This window comes from Acanthochromis polyacanthus, chromosome 4 (assembly GCF_021347895.1).
Source record: "Acanthochromis polyacanthus isolate Apoly-LR-REF ecotype Palm Island chromosome 4, KAUST_Apoly_ChrSc, whole genome shotgun sequence".
Classification (NCBI taxonomy): domain Eukaryota; kingdom Metazoa; phylum Chordata; class Actinopteri; family Pomacentridae; genus Acanthochromis; species Acanthochromis polyacanthus.
In genome coordinates this window covers 35,104,013-35,124,723 of record NC_067116.1, presented here as the reverse complement: position 1 = coordinate 35,124,723, position 20,711 = coordinate 35,104,013, and the positions used below count along the sequence as shown (strand labels likewise).

The 20,711-nt window shown below is 41.3% G+C and overlaps 1 protein-coding gene across 2 annotated transcripts in view; it reads left to right on the top strand.

Annotated features, from left to right (window-relative positions):
- The window catches only part of LOC110961258 (capping protein, Arp2/3 and myosin-I linker protein 3-like), a 38,526-nt gene extending 18,653 nt beyond the window's left edge, over positions 1–19,873 (top strand). Inside the window, exons 23-40 of one of the 2 annotated variants that reach the window (XM_022208803.2) lie at positions 283–376; positions 2,664–2,762; positions 2,850–2,969; positions 3,057–3,170; positions 3,246–3,421; positions 3,552–3,639; positions 3,719–3,838; positions 8,863–8,929; positions 9,259–9,446; positions 9,754–9,833; positions 13,613–13,786; positions 14,413–14,611; positions 14,695–15,454; positions 15,579–15,685; positions 15,780–15,909; positions 18,751–18,822; positions 18,944–19,051; positions 19,239–19,873. In XM_022208803.2, coding sequence (XP_022064495.2) covers positions 283–376; positions 2,664–2,762; positions 2,850–2,969; positions 3,057–3,170; positions 3,246–3,421; positions 3,552–3,639; positions 3,719–3,838; positions 8,863–8,929; positions 9,259–9,446; positions 9,754–9,833; positions 13,613–13,786; positions 14,413–14,611; positions 14,695–15,454; positions 15,579–15,685; positions 15,780–15,909; positions 18,751–18,822; positions 18,944–19,051; positions 19,239–19,279 — 2,737 coding nt within the window. In that variant the 3' untranslated portion in view covers positions 19,280–19,873. The remainder of the gene's footprint in view (positions 1–282; positions 377–2,663; positions 2,763–2,849; positions 2,970–3,056; positions 3,171–3,245; positions 3,422–3,551; positions 3,640–3,718; positions 3,839–8,862; positions 8,930–9,258; positions 9,447–9,753; positions 9,834–13,612; positions 13,787–14,412; positions 14,612–14,694; positions 15,455–15,578; positions 15,686–15,779; positions 15,910–18,750; positions 18,823–18,943; positions 19,052–19,238) is intronic. The other variant, XM_022208804.2, reaches the window with a different exon arrangement.
- The last annotated feature ends 838 nt before the right edge of the window (positions 19,874–20,711 follow it).

Here is a 20,711-nt window from a genome sequence, read left to right as displayed (position 1 = left end):
AACTTCTTTTTTTTGCAACATGAGCAGAGCAAATTGTTGCTTTCCACTTTGCCATCATAACTGGTCCAGAGTTGCCTTTAGGCAATGGATGACATGGTTGCAAAGATCAAAGTATTACTCACAGATTGCGTGGCGCAGGAGAAATATTTTGGGATGAGCTCTGTCCGGTGGGGATATTAACCTTAACTAACCCTGGAATCTGTAACCCACTTTATTTTCTGTTTTTAGTCCGACACTGTCTCCTTCAATAACTTGACCCTTCCCTCTCTCTCCGTCTCCCAGTAATTTCACCTTGCAGTACATGCCTCTACCCCTGAGTGACATCAGCCAGGCGTACCGCAGCGCCCCCGAGAGGACGGAGCAGGCGCTGACCAAGGTCAGCATCTCAGATTTGATAAATGTCTCTCTGGTTTGCAACAGGGCTGCACAGTGGCTCGGTGGTTACTTAGCAGTGACGCTTTGCAGTTAGAAGATCCCCGGTTTGTGTGTCTTTCAGCATGCATGGATGGTTTGCAACCGAGCATCTACATTTTTGCCTTTTCGTGTTTTAATGCATTCGAACCGTTCATTCATCAAGTGCTCTGAGCAGACGTTTAGGGTTGTAGACAGTCCAATATTAGAGATAGAAAGGCAGCCACTCTGACACTCTATGAGATCCGTATCTATTAATCAAAGGCCATATATCTCAGATTTGTGCAATAAAAGCTGGATTTTATCACAGAAATCCTACTGCAGTATTCTCACACACAGAATGATGCAATTAAGCACAAATTAACAATTTATCTTATCTCATCTTGCACTGACAGAGATATTCAGATGATTTTACCCTGAAGATCAAGGAAAGTGTTTTAGAGAAGTGTTTTCTTCAAACGCTCTTAAGTTTGCGCGTTTCCCAAAGCAGCACTTCAAATCGAGTGCAAGCTCGTAACATTAAGAGCTTCTTAACGTCCGCTGGTGTGGAAAACACAGTGCTGATTACTCTTTAAAGTTGCAGTAATTTCATTCATGTACTTATTTATTGAGGAGATCTGGAAAGTGCAAACAAATTCAGCAATGTAGCGTTTCAGCGAGAGAAAATTCACTTGTTAGGTTTTAATTAAAGTTCCTGTAGTTTCTAATTAGCGCTGAACGATTTGGGGAGCATATCTAATTGTTATTTTTTTGCCACATATTGCAAATTGATGTGTTGTATAATTCCCATAACAATAAGTTTTAGTAGAATATTTAGTGTATAGTAGATTTAAAACATCTGATGGAGCAACTGTCACACACAGAGGACGGCATGAATTTATTAAACTCGAGCTCTGATACGCTGCATAAATGGATCCTACAAGGTAGTCTTTGCAGTTGGCAAAGTGTATTTCAGTTTGAAATCAATTCATTGTTCAGCCCCACAGAAATGACTAAAAGTTAAAAATAACTGTGTGTTCCTTCCTTAATGTGCTGCAGTCATCACCGTAATTATTGCTGTCTGGAATGAGGCAGCCTTTCATAATGAGAGGAGGCTCCAGCACAACAAATTATAAGTTTGGTCCAAGTCAATAATTATTCATTTGTTTTGTTGAAAGTTTTGTAAGTTTTTAGGTTTTTATTTTCCTGGATTTTACCCCTCATTTTACCTCAAAGTAGGGGTTAAACAATTATCACATCACCGATTATCAAAACTGATTTTCAGCTTTTTTTAGATTATTTGCGCAATTATTTTTTAACTAACTTCCAATAAATTCATTTTAAAATACAGTTTAGTTCTGGCACTCGATCCGATTGCTTCCAAGTCCAAAAAAATAGCGAGTCAATCCTGAAGAATAAATATTTGACACATTTTCTGTTGATTAAACATATGCAAAACATACATGATAGTATTTAAGTTTTGTGTAGGAAATTGTGTTATTTAAATTTTTGACACTACAATTTTCATTTCTCCTGCAAAATGAATATCAAATTTTAGTGAACAACTTGTATCTCAGTTGCTGCTTAACAGAGAGCGTGAATGATCAGGATATAAGATAGAATGGCCAAAAACATGAACGAAACTGCAGCTTCTGGAGGTTTCTGTTCTTCACCCCTCAAATACTTTTTAAACTGTTCATTTCTAACGTCGACTGGGAAACTCAAAAAATGCTTAAGATGTTTTGTTGGAAGCTAAGGCAACAGGAATCTGAGCCTTAAGGTGCTTTTGAAAACGAGGACTCAGAAATTGTAGGATATAAAAGGACAGTCGCCTCTTCTCTGCCTCTTTGTCCTCTTCATGTCTTCATAACCACTTCACAATCATATCTTCACCACTACATCTCGATTCAGGGTAGTGGCTCATGACCTGAACTTGTTGGCTGCCACACTCCAGTGACTTCAGTTGTGCTATAAAACCATTAATCCTGGTCTACCTGGAGCCAAGCATCCCTGATGTGTGCTTATTATTAGTTCTACTTTTACACTGTACTTTTCTAATACTCCGTTTTATTGTAAAAAACAACAATTTTGCACCAATTTTTTGTAAATACCAGCATCTTTAGACACCTTATTTCTTCAACCAGCACGATCCGTATGTTACTTGAATTTTCTTTTGTACTTTTTCTTACCGATCTTGAACGTAGCATATGTGAGCTACTGGATACCTTGAATTTCCCCACTAAATCTATCTTTACTCCTGTCTGTCCTTACAGATCCAGCGTGCTCTGGTGAGGAACAACCAGACACAGCGTTTCTCCCAGCGTCAGGCTCTGCGGCTGCACCAGGGCCTCGTCACCAGCACCGCCGAGCAGGTAGCGACCGTCTGTCTCTGCTCACCTTTGTGTACGTTTCTTTGCGAGTGCTACCCGTAACACTTCCCCCGTCCGTCTGTTTCCAAGGTGATGGAGCGCCTATGCGTGCGCGTCCAGCAGCAGGTGTGTTTGCTGCGAGGCGTCGGCGAGATGGAGGAGATTCAAGCTGCTAAACAAGTGCTAAAAGAGGCCAGGAACTCTCGCGCTGTGAGTGATGTGAAATGCATGAGAGTGGTATTTGCATTGCTGTGGCTGTGAATCTGAATTAATGCTGTCTCTCACCGGTGCACCAAGCTCTACCCCTCATTGTGTGAGCTGGCTCATGTGCTGTCTGTGGACGGGCCAGTGAGGCAGCGACTGGACTCTCTGGCTGGAGAACTTGCCAAAGCTGCAGACAAGGAGCTGCAGGTAGATCTGATAGCTTCTGTTTTTGTCACACCGTGATCCGTAGCAGACGCCGCTGATAACAAGCTCTGCTTACAGGTGATCGTGGACTCCATGGTGTCTCTCTGTCGCGAGCTCTGTCCTCTATCTTCTTCTGCAGCTGAGAGATTAAGTCCTCCTCTCTCATCCGTCTCCGAGCGAGTGTCCATCCCCCGCTCTGCCATTCGCACTGCCCTCATGGAGAGAGCGGCGCAGGACATTCACAGAGCCTTGGAGTAAGAGCCAGGATGAAGCAGCAGCAAGTCTAAATTTGATAAGCAGGATATCGATTTGCTCTCACTTTTTTTTTTAACCAAGCCTCTTCCCGTCTGTCTCTCCCACTTCCTCTAACCTAATCTTCTGCAGAGAAGTGAAGCTGTCAGTGGTTTCCTATCTCACCAACTCCATCGTGGACCAAATCCTGCAGGAACTCTACGGCACCCATAAGACACTGGTAAATACAAAGCACTTAGTGGACAAGTCCTGGAAATTAACGAACATGTGTCCGATGGTTTAAGAGTTTTCTGTCTCAGACCCGGCAGGTGTCTCATCTGAAGTGCTGGGAGGAGACGTGTGAAGACGGGTCAGGCTGGAGGTTCAACAGACACAGAGACTCTCTGGACATCACAGACGAAGAGCTCAGCACCAGTATAGTGAGTGTGAATGGAGACATGATTCCATCTTTTCATTTCTTCTTCCGTTTGTATCTCAGGTGATAGGGAGGCACTACTTTGGCACAGCAGCCACCTTCAAATACCCTTCTGCCCTTGGTTTGCTTATTCATTGTCCATTAAAAAAAAGTCATCTGCTTCTGTATGGTTGTCCAGATTTGCTTGTCAGACTTGATTTTTGACATAAGCAGAATCTTTCTACAAGAACAGTATCTTTCAGTCGCTCCACATCATAACTTTTTCATACAGTTTAACCCTCTGAATCCCCCAAAACCACCAGCTTGTTTGAAAAGCGTGTTGTCTTTTAACAACTTGCCAAAATGACACCATTTGTAATGGCTAGAATCTGCAATAACAAAAAGAATCAACAGATTTTAAACTTTCCAACAGCCCTTGAACTACTCATCATTCCTTTCTATTGCAAAATCTAAGATTAAAATTAGGATTTTTCATCAAAATCGCTATATTCTACATGTCTCATTTTTTTTAAAAATGCCAAAAATTAATAGTTTGCTTGAGACAGATACTGTAAAAACAGAAAAAAATCTTTGCTTCTTGGCTCAAATGTCAAGTCACTATTATTAAGCTGCAACCAGTAGTCAAGTGATGAAAATTCAGGGACTTAAATGCAGGATAAGACTATGGATACAAAGCAGGTATGGAAACAAATTCAAAATGTAAGCAGTAAAATATATATAGTATGTACAGTCACCATTTTCTTCCAGTTGTTGCACAACTTTATTTTAGGTTTGATTAGAATTTTTGTAAAGATGAGGAAATTCAACTTTATTTTTTCCCCTTGTGATGATTTCTGACTTTATAACTGTGCCACGCTGCACCGAAGACATTTCTGACTTTTCTCTACTTCTAACTTGGATGTGATGCTTGCATTGAAGTAAAGAACGTTGTATTACAGCAAAAAATGAGCCCACTGTGAGTACAAATGTGACAGGAGCAAAAAACTCACAAAAACTGCTTCAGGTTCAGAAAGTTAAATCCCCAGCAGGCGCAGTCCTGTCGTATTTTGTCGCAGCTATTGCCTGCAGCAATCTCCATGTGAGGTTTAAAAGGATTTCGCTCAGGTACACCATTGTCTCTTCAACAATCTCTCACCAAGATAAAAAATTTTGTTTTAGATAAGCCCAGGAAATAGGAGAGTGATCAGCCACTTCCCCCAGCGTTTGTTTTGCCTCTGAAAAGCCCATTTCCTCTTCCCATCTCTCGGTTTTTACATCCTCGATTCCTCTCCTCACGTCACCAGAGATGTGAACAGAGGAGGCAAAGAAGAGGCACAAAGACAGAGAGGAGTAGAGGCAGCAGACATTTAACAAAATGAGGCATCTTTGCCTGGGAGCCGTCGTTTTAAAGTGACGTCAATTAAATATGACGTGTGGCACAGCTGCATCATCTGTCCATTGTTCCGGTCTGAGCTGCTGCTGTGTTTTATGATCTCTGCCAGATGAGCAGAACAGTGTTCATGACTGTTTATATTCACATCTATTCACAACGTGACAGAATGTGACGAGAATGTACGGATGTAGTTTTAATTTAACACACAAACGCCATAATATGTAAACGAAGCAAGATACACAAAAGAATACCTTTAAAAATGAGTAGTTTATTGTATATTATGATATATATTATATACACACATTTGTCAGCACTGCTTTAGACATGGTTTATGTATTCCAGCAGCGTGTCATGCCTCTTTTATACATTATGGGTGCAGAAAATCATTCATTCAGATCCATTTCTGGAGTGTGTTGAACACAGAAATGTGGAGTATCTCTCATTTCTGTGTGAATTTTAATTCTGAGGACACAGAGTATCATGATACTCTTGACTTTCTCCACATATTATTCCTCAATTTGTCTCCAGGTTTGATTACATTTAAAGTTTCTGGTTTTGAGTTGAATCCTTTTTGGATTCTGTCGCGTAATTGCGACATTAAATCATACATACATTAGTGAGTATGTTGATTAAGTAACACTCACGCTCCCCTGCTTGTTTACCACATTATTAGACTTGAATGTCACATCTAAGCAAAACAAACAAACAAAAAAACGTGGTTCAGCTTTGACTAAACTTGCATGATTGAGGAGTCTTCCGTCTGTGTTTTGACATTTGAAATTTTACACTGACTTTTCTGACAGGAACACGGCAGTTAAAGGTCAGAAATTTTCTCCTACTCTTGCACTGGAGTCGCTTTATCTGTACTTGAATTGATGAGTGATTGTCAATTCAATTGTGTTTTGGCCTTTTAGGACCTTCTGCTGATTGAAGTGATTGAAGCATTGAATGTCTACATTTCAGAAGGCCTGCAATTGCAACCCTGGAAGCCTGAATGACATTTACCAGAAATCAAGTCATTGTTATATGTGATGTCTGCTAAAACTGATTATATAAGTCATCTGTATAATACATGCAAGTACTGTGTGCTTTCATAGTATGTAGAACTTCTCTATTAAACCTAAAATGTCATTATTCTCCTCTAAACCCCCTTCACTTCTTTTCAGATTAGTTCCTGTCCTCTACAATTGCTCATTTCAGTAAATTACAGCTACTTAGAGCACAGAGAAGCCTTTGTATTCACTAAATTTCTACCTGCAGAACTATTTTTTAATCATCTCCCAGAATGGAAAAAAAAAAATCCCTAAACTAAATATCATCTCAAAATATGACCGGAGAGCAGAGAAGCTGAGTTAACCTGAAAAAGAATACATAGCAAATCACTGTTGACACACTAAAAGAGCAGTTCAATATTTACAAGACAGCAGGCAAAACTGCAGGAGTAAATTGTTTCCTTGACATTATCTCAAGAATCACTGTCAGTTCACTCATTGGCCTCCAGCTTTGATGTCTCCTTTGGAGGAATTTAAAACATTTTTTGTAAAGCTGAACATTTTCGCATTCATTCCCCTGCTCAAGACCTCTGGTTATTGCAGCTAATGTAGATCCTTGTATTTCAAAAGTGAAACAAATAAGTGACCCTCTCAATGAGCTGTAAATGCATCATGGATGTTGTAGGACACAGTACTTTGGTGTCAAAACTCTCTCAAGAATCTAACCATAAAATGACTGACAATAATTTGTTTTCCTGTTAGTAAGTAGACAGTCCTCAATCTGGTCTCAAAGCCATAAAGAAATCTATTTTATTTACCTTAACATGTTCATATGGGGCTGCACAGTGGAGTAAGTGGTTAGCACTTTCGCCTTGCAGCAAGAAGATCCCTGGTTCAAATCCCGGGGTGGGCCTGGGATCTTTCTGCATGGAGTTTGCATGTTCTCCCTGTGCATGTGTGGGTTTTCTCCGGGTACTCCGGCTTCCTCCCACAGTCCAAAAACATGCTGAGGTTAACTGATGATTCTAAATTGTCTGTAGGTGTGAATGTGAGTGTGATTGTTTGTCTGTATATGTAGCCCTGTGACAGACTGGCGACCTGTCCAGGGTGTCCCCTGCCTTCGCCTGAGTCAGCTGGGATAGGCTCCAGCACCCCCCGCGACCCTAGTGAGGATAAAGTGGTGTATAGAGAATGGATGGATGGATGTTCATATGGTGTTTTCCTTATATGCCAGATGGCAAATCATGAGCAAGATAAGTAGTCGGTTCTGTAGCATTTCTACCTTGAAACTTCAGTGTACTGATGAGCATATGGATTCAGACTTCCAGGGTTTCATAATAATGCAATAATGTAGAGTTATAGCTAAACCATTTTAAAGCACATACTGATTATTTTCATGGACAAAACTTCTAAATATGCAACTACGATGAATAGACAAAAGTTTTTAGAAGTTAAATCAACAACTGGAGAGAAATTTTCTCATTCAGTCATCACATCCTACCACCAATTTGCACTTTGTTTCTTCTTAAATCTCCAGTCACAAGCAGCATTTTCTGAGGTATGAAACAGAACCAATCGGAGATGCAGAAGTCTAGTTTCCTCTCTGAGCAATTTGTTTTAAATATACTGAATTTGTGCAATGATGCCACAAAAATACAGCCTTTCCCAGCTTTAATTGACTAACAACATTGCCAGTGCGCCCTGTGGAGTCCCTCAAGGATCCATCATCAGCCCCATTCTTTCTATGTGTTCTCTTGCCACTGATGACTGATGACACTATGCCGTGTCTCTGCATGAAACCAAAGTGTCATTCAAAGATCTTTGTGGTTCTCAGTGGCAAAGCTGACATGCTGTGCTATGTAACATATAACTTTTATCAATGTATTTTAGCATCTTAGCCTGCTAACTTTTGTTCATTTCACTCCAAACATTAAGTACAGCTGAAGATGATGGGATGTACCCAGTATTTATGCAGGTATATAAACCTAATTTTTCAAATAGTTGAGTTTGCGGAAGTCCATGAAATAGTAGTTGAGAGTTTTCAGTCTGGATCAAAGTGGTGGAATCTCAAGAGACACACCTCTATGTAAGCTTTAGTTTTTATGGACAATTGTTCCAGTGACTAGATTGCTCAAGTTGTAATTCCTCAAATGGCCACTTGAGGCTGCATCCAAAAGGAAGTCAATCCCTACAGATCTTAGTGTTAAAATATGTGACTTTACAGCATAAATAAACACTCTGACAGCCTGATACAAATACAGTTTTGGTCGCTATACCTAATTTCTCCCTTCATGACAACTGTACAGGGAGGGAATATATTTATCACCCATTTAAATTTTATTGAGGCTTAAATTTATGCATCATTTAGGGTGTGACCACTTTGGGTACAGTCACAGGACAGTCAATAGCAATTAGAAGGTTTTTCAACTATTTGTACTGTCTGTCCCAGTTTGTTTCCATTATTTTGCATTGTCTGTTTATACATGTTTAATGTGCAGCACTTTGCTGAACACTAAAATTAGTGCCTTGATTTGATAAAACTCCACTTGGAAAAGCATTGTGGAGGACCTTTATAATATTTTTGTTCACTCTTTTCAAGCATGTGTGTTTTACTTTAGTTATATTCCTCTGCATCTCACCAGCTTTTTCATTTTTTTCTCTTAGGACACAATAGCCATTAAGAAGCGCAGCTCTAGAACAAGACGAATACGACCTGTCTCCACCAGACTGAGTGAGTACTGCTGTACATCCTCTTATCCTCGTCTCTCTCCTCTTTCCTGTCAGGCTCTGACCCTGTCCTGTATCTCCCAGAGCTCCATTAGTGTGTTTTCTGTATTTTTTTTTTCTCCTTTTCCTGTGTCTTCATCCGAGAAGTCTGTTAATGGCTGTTCTAATCCAGCCTGAGCCAAGCCTGAGTCAGTATTTCTCAGAGCAGTCACTGATTCTTTTAAATTTGATGATTCTGAAACAGAAGTGATGGCTCCCTGTAATTTCCCGGCCTCGTCTCCTTGACAGTTCCTCCTCGGTTTCTTGTCCTCACGGTCTCTATGATCCCTTCAGGCCTGTGTGACGACTCCAGCTCCTCTCCGCCCCCCTCCGTGCCGTCGTATTCGTCGCCTCTGTCTCGCTCGGCATCATGGGAGGGCCTGTCAGAGCTGCCTACACAGGGGCTGCCGCTCCATCATGTGACGCGAGTTCGGCCGAGGCCACCGAGGAGGCACAAGGGAGGCCACATTCCTGCTGAGACAGTACAGCACATTTTGACACGCAGTATTCTAGTGTGCATTACTTTAACGCGGTTCTGCAGCTGTTGATCTATCTATCTATGCATAATTCTCCCATTTCCTGATGTTTATGCCTGCTGGCAGTGACTGCTGTCTTTGTCAAAAGTAATCTATATAAAGTGGATGGCTGCAATTGGATTATGCCATCTCAGTGAAGGCGAGGCGGTGTTATCCATTTCTTTTATTGCATATATAACATTTACAAATGAAACCCACTTAACTGACCTCTCAAAAAGGTTTTAAATGTACATTTGTGTCTGTGTGTGCACAGCACTGCAGTGAAAATGGAGGAATAAGCCCACTGGATGATGGACTCCCAGATTTCTACACAAAAAGAGTGCTCCCGGATAGGTAGGAGCTGCTTTTTATGTTTCCACTTCCACAGTTCTTCTCTGCAATATCCGCTGTGAGCCTCTCCGTACAGAACATCCCCTCCATTTCACATGTTTATACTGCAGATCTCACTTACTTAGAATTACTGTCATTTTCCACAGCACAGTATAAGTTTTTAGATTGAGCACCTGCTAGTGCAGCAGTCATTGCTTTCCAATAGTCTCACCATGCTTTGAAAATCAACTTAAAGGCTTCACACTTGCTTGAAATGAATAATCCATGACAACATTTGTCACCTTTAAGTTATGTTTGCATCTTAATGCAGCTGTTTTGGAAACTCTCTTGGTGCCCAAGACTGTTTGTGGCTCAACAGCAAATACAAGAAGACATGTTTACTGACTCTTTGTCTTTGGACTAATCTTTCCACTAATAAAGCCTGTGAGTTTTCTTTGTCCTGTCAATGCTTTCAGTTGTCAAAACTGTCTTTGAAGGCACAAACAACAAAAGTTGTCTAAATCGCTGCAGTAGTCTGACTCAACGGAGGTTGGGTGTAAGCCTTTCTTTCAGCATTTCATATGGTTTTTCCATTCATGCTCGCTATCAGAACGGAACTGTTTTCAATGTCTTCTTCATTACAGAACGCAATAACAACAACCTCCAAGCAGCAACCCAGGTGCTGAAAATGGCAGATTTTAAAGAATTTTAGGTTTTAAAGAAACTTTGGGTTGTGCAATAAAGCTGCCGTGCTTGATTCTTTCAGTGAATTAAGCACCAAATTACAGAATATGTCATCTCAAGGCACTTCACAGAATAATTTGAAGATCTTCCAAAATGTACTCAGAGAGACCCAGTAAATACGAAGTTCCTTTTTTGATTTGCTTTGAGTGAGCACTTGGCAACAGGGTAGAGAAGCGGTCCGTTACAAGGTGGGAAAAAACCTTTTGGCAGACCCAGACTCAGGGAGGGCTGCTGTCTGCCTCGACTGGTTAGGGTGAAGTCAAAGGGGAGCGAGAGCTGGACAGCAGATGGAGAACAGACAAATAGTGAGTTGAATTACATGAATTAGTCATTTTAATAACAGTGCTCACCTCCCTACGAGAAAATACTCTGCAACACAGTTCCCCTCGTCACTGTTTATCAGAGGCACCATCCCTGCATCCTGGGTTTAGCTCATCCCAAGACAAGTGTGATCGGTTTAATGTAATACTACCAAGCTGCAGCGTTTTTCTTCCTATATCAAAATGGTGATGATGTGCAGCCATACCACTCTCCAGTGTTCGCTGTCAATGACAGTCTAAAACTGCAGTAACTTCACAAAAAGATTCAAGTAATGAGATTATTTCTAAAGTGCTATGATTGAAATTGCTGAAATCCCTCTAAAATGTAAGGTGTGCTTTGGAAAAAGTCAACAATGTAAGAATTACAAGCCAAAAGTACCATTAAGGGGACTGCAAAAAGCATGTGTGCCTCAATTGGAAGTATTTTTTATCAATCGATATATTAACTCCTATTTGAGTGTATAAGAAAAGTAGGAAAACTGTGTGAATATGGACAGGAACATAACAAAAGGTGCAGTATGTGCAGATAAATTACACTAAAAGGGAGTGACTGAATATCGGGGCTTTTATTGGTAAATTAGATCTTTGGAAACAGATAAAAATCACAGTGCTGAATTTCCTCAAGAATCCATTTTTTTGCCGCTGTTTTTTTGTTCAGTGCATGTACTCTGTCTGTGTTGACTTGCAGGCACAAGTTAATACAATCAAGCTGGTGACAGGTGCAGAATCAATGAAGGAACTTTGTTTCATCTTTTTTTTTCTGGGAGTGTTTTTGATAATACTGGGAACAGTGTTAGCCTGAATGTGTGTTTTCAAAGACAGCAGAAACAACAATCCCAACTTGTTTTCAAAGATGGTGACAGGAATTGATTTCTCACATTCAGAAACAGTAATAACTTGAACTGCTGAGTGACACAGGAAAGTATTGGGCACCTCTTGTAACATCTTCAGACCTGGTTTTATTTATCATTATAAGCAAAGCTAGTTCTTCAATGAAAGGCTGCTTTTGGTGTTTTACTCTAAATTATTCTGTTTTTGTTGAGGTTGCTTTGTAAATGATCAGGTTAGGAGGTTTTTTTTTTTTTTTTGCTGCATTGAGTTTCTTTCTATGTGTGCGGATTTGATTATATTAAAAAAGCTTCAGAATAAAAAGAATTTTTAACGAGGACACCTTCAAAGAGCTGGAGGTTTTATTAGCTACTGGGGAACGGTTACAATCTCACTGTTGCTCTCTTCTCTGTGAGGCTACGACTCTATTTGATGATTTTTTTTCTTACTGTTAAAGTTTTTACCATTTAGGTCAATTAACAAAAATACATTTAAGCAATTTTCAAACTAAATCTAAATTCAATAATCCGACCGTGGTGGTATATTCACACCCACACAATCATATTATAAACACAGCGTTTCAGACCACATAAATCAATGATTCTTTTTCCCTTTGTTGGGAACCCTGCTGAGTTCTAACAGTGTGTGCGCGCACACATCTTAACTGAGCCGTCATTTTAATTGGCTTCTGCGTAGCTTCTTGTTTTTCATAATTCAAGAAGGCTGCGTTTCTCAGACCACTGTGCTGTCGGTCTTTGAAGTAATCTCATGGCGAGGTTCGGCTTGTTTAGCGTGTCCTGCTGGCTGCTTTCAGAGGAAGATCTGGCAGATTCTGCTGTCCATCATCTTCGTTCAACTAAAACCTCAATTTTGTCTTTTTTAGCAAAGCTGGAACTGGTTGTTTAGAGCAGTTTGGGTTGTAGACATGATTGGTTGTCACAGATTTATATGCACAAAAAAAGAGGAAATTTGTGACTTAAAGAGCACATATTATGCACATTTGCAAGTTTAGAACTTTATTTTGGGGGTCTACTAAAATATGTTTCCATGTTTTAATGTTCAAAAAACACGCTTTCTTATACTACACACTGTTGAAGCACCTCTTCTCTCCCTGTTTTTGAAAAGCTCAGTTTTAGCTCCTTTCTCTTTAAGGCCTCTTACCAAAAATGTGCTTTGATTGGTCAGCTGGCAAACAAAGTGTTCTCTGAATAAAATGATGTACCCCCAGCAGAAGTATCTCTAGTGAGAAGTGAGCTGCTCACTCTTTGTTTTAGGGTGTGCAATCTAGCTCCAAGGCAGGCATTATGCAAATAAGTTACATGGTGATGTAGATAGGTAATAGCTGCAAGATCAAACAAGGTGTTTAATGTTTGCAGAATTTTTACATGCACAAAAAGCAGCATAACACATTACGGGAAAGGAATATACTCCATAAAGCATAATATTGACTCATGAAGCTTAAAAGGAGTTGGTGATTTCTTTTTATAAGGGTTACTGCAGTGTTACAGAATATACCTAACGCAGACCTAATGAGCTCAAAGCTGTAGTTAAACATATGCTGTAGATACAAGAGTTTTTGTGAGCCTTTTTTTTGGCTGGAATTTAACAACAGCAACAACAGCTTGTCATATTGATGCTGCTCATTTCCACACTGCAGCGCATCGGGCTGCAGCCACTGCTTTTAATATGATTACATTAATAATATAAAAATGTGCACTTATGATAAATCATTGTGTACTAAGATACGTAGCCTAGCAACGCTTAAAGTGCAGCAGCCAACAAACAACCGGCATAGACGGCTTTGATGAATTCTGTGACATCCTAATGGAGATGACTCATGTGTTGACACGCGACATGACTGTGTTGGACTGGACTGTGTGCGTGACATTGGACCTCTCTCGCTTCTTTCAGTCAGCTCTCCTCGCTGCACAAAGCTCACTCTCTGAGGAGGAAGAAGCGGAGAAACATGCTCGCCATCTTCGGCTTCCGCAAAAATCGCAACCAGACTTTGTCCAGTCAGGGGCCCGAATCCGAAGCAGAGGTTTATGGAGACGGCTGTCACAGTGTTGCTACAGCACCCACAGGGTTTGTGCATTTAAACACACACACACACACACGCACACACACACGCACACGCACACGCACACACACACGCACACGCACACACACGCACACACGCACACACGCACAGGTTCTTCTTGGTAAAGGTGTGGCCTTGAACACAACACTATGTTCATGTGGTGCACCAGATAACAACACAAAACACCACAAAGCACTCCATATTCTCTCCTGCATCTTCACATTTTCTGCTGATTTCTGCCTCTTGGTTCTTAAAAGGACAATCAGCGGCACTGAACTCCATAAAGACTCCGACAAATATCGCTCTAAATCTCCCTCAACTCTTTGTTGATATGAGAAATGGCTGAGAGCTGCCAAAACGCAGGCAGGCTGATACCACAGTGTGTACACAGATGTAGATGACAGCCGGCAGCTCCGATTCTGGATCCAGCAGTTAGCCAAGTGATTAGAAATGAACACGCTGCATGTCAAATACAGATTAGAATAGCGAGATATATGATTTTTGACCAAAAAAGTGATAGTTCTTAATTACCCTCTTATCAAAGCTTGTTACATTTAACTCGTATCTGTGTATTTTGAATCTGTTGAATGTATCAGAAGACTTCGTTGCCAATGTCTTTTCCAACTTTTAGAACAGCAACAGAGAACGTGTACACCCTCCTCCAGCCGCCCAGGGCTGCAGCCAGAGCCGGATCCCCCAGCGAGGGGGCTGATGGGAAAATAAATGATCACCAGGGGAAAAATACTCTCGTTTTGAGTCCGCCACCAGTGCCGGGCATCCCTCACCCAGGCGGGGGAGGAAGCAAACATCCCTTTTATTCTCCCAGAGAGGTACAGTCACTGTGACCCACTACTATTATGATTATACTGACTTTTCGGTATTTGTAGCCTCTCTGTTGCCTCTTTATTTACAGAAGTCTGAAGTGGATGCTGTTTTTGAACAACCGGTGGAGACGGACAAGTACTGGGCGGACGACAAACAGAGGACAACAGAGGTGCTGCAAGCAGACAAGCAGTGGATGGAAGGAAGGCAGAGCGAGCAACATGTGGAGAGACAGCGGTTCGATGACAGGCTGCAGGAAAGGACTGTTGGAGAGCCGAGGACGACGGACAGACAAACAGATAGGTACTGGACTGAGAGCAGACATCCGGACAGACACATGGACAGACAGTGGACTGTTGACAGACACACCCAGCGGCAGATTGACAGAAAAATAGAAAGACAGTGGATGGGCGGCAGGCAGATCGACCGGTCGTGGTCAGAGAACAGACCGACGGACGTACAGGTGGACAGTCAGTGGGCTGAGACCAGACATGTGGGAAGAATGACGGACAGACAAGTTCAGGCGCTGCATTTTCCTCAAAGGCCGCTGCCTCCGTACCCGTCGGACAGGACGCCGTCGCCGAAACAGGAGACGGATCCTCTGAGAAGCACAGAGGCGGCAGCCATAGAGTGGCATCAGCAGGACGTACAGGGAGACAGACACACTGGTCCGGATACAAGTGCAGGTTTTACCGATGGGTGGAGGAGCAGCAGTGTCGGAGGAGTTGGAATCTCTGCAAGCCGATCGGCTCCCCTGACATCAAAACCAGACCCCCCACCACAGAGCAGCAAACCTAACCTGCCAAAGCTGAGACAGAGACATCGACTCGAGAGCTCAGACGCTCTGCCAGGTACTACTCAGGTCATCTTTGTTAACACACCGCAGGTCAGAAAGCAGATTTTAGCTTGCAAAAAGCTCCTCACTGCAATCTTTGCCTCGAGCCTAGATGTCAGCCATTTCTCTTTCATCTGCAGGTACAGAGGAGGAAGGAGATGCTGAGAAGGATGCTGCAAAGATGGAAAGGAGAGAGAGAGAGAAAAGACGAGATTCTGAGGGTCAACCTCCTCCGATTCCTGAAAAGGTGTGAGATTTAAAGCCAGTTTCTCCCACCTAACATCTTTTTCCATAAATTTAATTACTGATGTCTTTGTCTCCTTTTCTGATCTGACATCCAGCCAAAGACCTCCTCGTATGTGACTTTTTCAAAAGAATCAGCCAATGAGAGGAACTTGCCTCCTCCTCCAGTGCCCCCTCCCAACGTTAGCAAGCCGATACATGGGTTGCCAGACAGAGCTGCAAGCCAAGGTACCTGCACCGGAAATACTAATTAACTGATGAAAGCAACGACTTTATTAAGAGTATAGAATTGCAAAAAAATTATCATCTTCAAATGGGTTGTTTAAGTCACTTCTATACATACTCACATTTCCATTCTGAGGAACAAGGTCCAGATGCCTCTTGACTTTGATATGACAGTAAATGCTTTGGCATTTCTTCAAACCCCACTTGTGAGCTGAAGTATTTTTTCCCTTTATGCTAGACGTAGCCTGGATCTCTGAACTGCAATACAGCCAGAGAGGAATATACTGGCATATATCTGGATATTCAGTAACAGCGTGTCAAAGGTGCAAATAAACAGCTCAACCTGCAGAAAACTTTAAAAGGATTGTTCGCTTGCTTGCCGAGAGTTAGATGATACATCACTTACATGCAGTCAGCAGCCGGTTGGCTTAGTTTAAAAGAGTGGATCAGCCAGCGGAGACTCCACAAAGTCACTGCTCTTGGCCAAGAAATAGTCTGGGTGCTTTTTATTACGCTAACGTGTCTCCTTGCTTCCCTTCACTCGGGGTTTCTTCCTTGCATCTTAGCTTAGTGTGGATGTGAGGACGGAGGACCCAATGCTGTCAATGAGAAATCCTTAACGTCAGTCTTAAGTGATGCCACGCACTTACTACGTACTGCACAGTTATATCTCCAGACAAATCAAAACAACGCCTACGAAGATGCGGCATTTATACATTATTATTATCACTTGATGAAAAATTTCTATGTACTGTAGGGTTCTGTGTTTCTTCACTGTAAGCTCCTCCTGAAACCTCCTTGTTTCCTTGAGTTGCATTTCACAGTAATTGGAAGACCCTCCATGGTGGTGGAGGTGGAATGATTTGGAGGATGAGGAGAGAGAACACAAGGGAGCATAGTTAGAAAAATGAAAAACTATCTTTGACTGTTGTATGCTATCTCCATCTGTACTGTTACAGTGATTTTTGTGACCAGGTTAGCGGTTTCCCTGTTTCCTGTCTTTATGCTAAGCTAAGTGAAGCTCAAATCCCAGCTGACCACACTCTCTCTGCATGCCATGTTCCCAATGCTCAAGAGTTTACAAATTGTGATATTTACAGAAATGGAGACCGTGCAAGTTTATCTATGCAGTGGATGGGAAATTTGTATATTGCAGTTTTAGTTGTACATAGTTTTTTGTAGTTCTCTTACAATGTGTGAGGAGGATGTTGATATTCCCAGCTGTCTTGTCTTTTCATGATGTCCTTGCACTTCCTAGATTATGTTATCTGCTTGTTAGCTTTCTAAATGGTTAGCGACATTGGCTTCTCGATCGCAAGAGTAGTGTCCATTATGCTGCTGCTATTTTGTTCTCATTAATTACATCCAATGTTGCCATTTGAATGCCAAGCACAACTTTCCACACTACAATCATAAGCTCACAAGTTTCACTGAAAGACAGCATCATTTCTCAGCCCTCTTTCCCCGTATTTCCTGCCTGTCACCGCTTTACAAAAATGCTAAGCTACCCAACTGATGGCTGCAAGCTTGTATTTATTGTACCAGAAGTATGGATCTTATTATCTAACTCAGAACAAGAAATGCACAAGCATAATTGAATAGTAAGTGTAGTAAGAAGTATTTTTTTCCATCATTGACTTGTCCCACACCAACAGTAGCACCACTGTGGTGCAACATTTGTATGAATAAAACAGAAAATCTTACAGATTACATTAAAACACAACTGAGATACAGGGATTCAGAACAGAATTATTGAATTAGTACTGAACGTCTGCATGTGTGATGCTGTGCTGCTTTATGACCATTTCTATGTAAGCAGGGCCATGTGAATGCATTAGGACTGTCCGCCAAAGTAAATCTTGGTCACCTGGAAAGAAAACCTGCATGTTATCTCTAGATTTACTAAGTGCCCTCTACCTAGTAACTGTATCACGCTCATGAATTACAAATAAACCCACAAGACTAGTATTTGCAGGATATTAATTCATTTCAACCTGGTTGTTTCATGCTAAAATGATGACAGACTTGGAGCCAAACCACTGCCCATATGATTTTCAGAAATAAATCTATGTCAGCTGGTGATTGCAGCACAAGAGCTATTGAAAAATATAATGGACACAAGTTGGAATACTGTTATTAGATGATCAGCCATGTTGGTTGTTGAGCTGCCATATGCAAACACCTCTTTGCGAAGTTTGCACTCGATCTTTGGGTAACTGTTTGAACAAAATATCATTGTGTCTGTTAGTTTGGTTTTGATTTTACGTAAGTGTTCAGTGAACGATAAATAATTTTCCCAATGTATTCTCCTTTAGATTGGGCAAGTTAAAAAATCTGAAAATTCTATTTAGTCAAGGGTAGTTTGTTGTGTCTGGAATAATCCTGAAGGGCTTTCAAAGTATCCTTTTTGAACTTGTGAACATACCTCCAGTGATTGTCCTGGAAGTGAAAATTGAATCGAGTGTGAGCAGTTCGACCAAACAATCCAACAATCAACCTGGATAACTCACTCCTACAGAAGAGAATCCTGTGCATCCACAATGGACGTCTCAAACACCAACAGCACCACTACATTGGTGAAACACTAGTATTTTATACATATATAAAAATGCTAATTCTACCACCCAAAAGGCTCAGCTCTCACACAGTGACTCAAAACAGAATGACTAGATCAATGCAGACGTGTTGTGGTGGCAGAAGTAATGACACATGTGAGTGTAAAGGCATGTATGTGTAGGGAATTGGCCAGAGGAAATAGGGAAAGAGTAGGAAATGTGGAGCTAAAATAAATGCTTACTTACTCGTTTCTAACTCTTTCCTCACTTGTGTTTCACACATGTTCAGGTGAAGAAGGAATCAGACCTCAGGCACCAGTGAAGCCACAGAGGAACAGGAAGGCGATGTCCTGTGACGCAGGTATATTCATACTAACAGGATGATTACAGTACAAGCATTCGTGCACGTGTTTTGTTGCTTTGTGCGTAAAGCGTCTGTATCTAACTGTTGACTTGTTGTTTCCTGTCCTCGCTGCACTCAGGCACTGACAGGGAAAGCCCTAATAACGTTGAGAAGCCCCCAAATCGCAAACCCCCCGTGAAAAAACCTAGACTACCCCAAAACAGAAATAAATCACTGGACTTGTCTGGTACATGTCTCTCTGTTTTTATATATGTGTGTGTCAGAAGTTAAAAGTGTCAATCAGTGTGTTCATAGTGTGGAATTATGAATTGCTTATCATAATTTGGATGCTGTATTATTAGAGTAGAGAAGTAGTAATTTACCAGTAGCTCACATTTTCTTTTTCTTTTTGGTGGTCCTATTCCACCTTACAGAGAGCATCAACTCAGCACCTGGCCAAAGTGAGCTGTTGTGATGCTCGAGAATCTCACCTGCCGCTGTCCAGCTGGAGTTGTCATGACAACCGTGGACCATTTCATCGCACGAGGAAACAAAGAGCGTGTAGTGGAGAGCCGGGGAGAAAAACAGCGCAACATGACAGACATCATACAGCATCAGTCACTCGCTTCTGTTGAAAAAAAAAAAGTCACTTTCCTTAATGTCACTTTTCCTCCCTCACTGAGTTCCTTGTCTTTGCTTTTCCTCTCAAGTGCTTCAACTCTTTTTGTGGCTACAGTATTTTAACAGTATTTGCTACCTTAGAAAAACCCAAACGATCATCGTCGTGCGTGTCGGAGTGCTCGAGCGTCGTGGCTTTGCTAGACAAGAAGAAGAAAAAAATGTCTTTATTAGAATGTGATTTCTTAAATCTGTAATGCATTTTTGACTGCTGATACAGTTGACTGCCTTGGTTGACTCTTGAAAATGAGTTGCTTCTTATCAAATGAAACTTGATGATTTATATCTAGTTTTGCTTTCAGGAACTGAAAGGTAATATATTTTCTAGAAAAAAATAAATATTATGTATGAGCACCCTCACTGTATGAATAAAACTCAAATGAAAAAACAATTGTGAGTTATTGTGACTGCATTTTTATGTATTTTTTAAATTAGTTTTCAACTCGGATGTGTTTATTACCTGAGCGACTAATTCATATCATGATATAATTAATAATCAATACTTTGCATTAACAATGGACCGCTTGTTTACTTGTTTGTGAAAGGCTGAGCGTGTGTTAAGTGCACAGTTCCCATCAGTAGCATTATACAAGCAGCTGTCAACAGGTATTTTGGCCCACTCCTCATGAGCAAACAGCTCCAGTTGTCTCAGGTTTGATGGGTGTCTTCTCCAAATGGCATGTTTCAGCTCCTTCCACATATGTTCAATGGGATTCAGATCTGGGCTCATAGAAGGCCACTTTAGAAGAGTCCAACGCTTTTCTCTCAGCCATTCTTGGGTGTTTTTGGCTGTGTGTTTTGGATCGTTGTCCTGTTGGAAGACCCATGACCTGCGACTGAGACCAAGCTTTCTGACACGAGGCAGCACATTTCTCTCCAGAATGCCTTGATAGTCTTCAGATTTCATCGTACCTTGCACACTTTCAAGACACCCTGTGCCAGATGCAGCAAAGCAGCCCCAAAACATTACTGAGCCTCCTCCATGTTTCACCGTAGGGACGGTGTTCTTTTCTTCGTATGCTTGGTTTTTGAGTCTATGAACATAGAGTTGATGTGCCTTACCAAAAAGCTCCAGTTTGGTCTCATCTGTCCAAAGGACATTCTCCCAGAAGCTTTGTGGCTTGTCAACATGCATTTTTGCAAATTCCAGTCTGGCTTTTTTATGAGTTTTTTTCAGCAGTGGTGTCCTCCTTGGTCGTCTCCCATGAAGTCCACTTTGGCTCAAACAA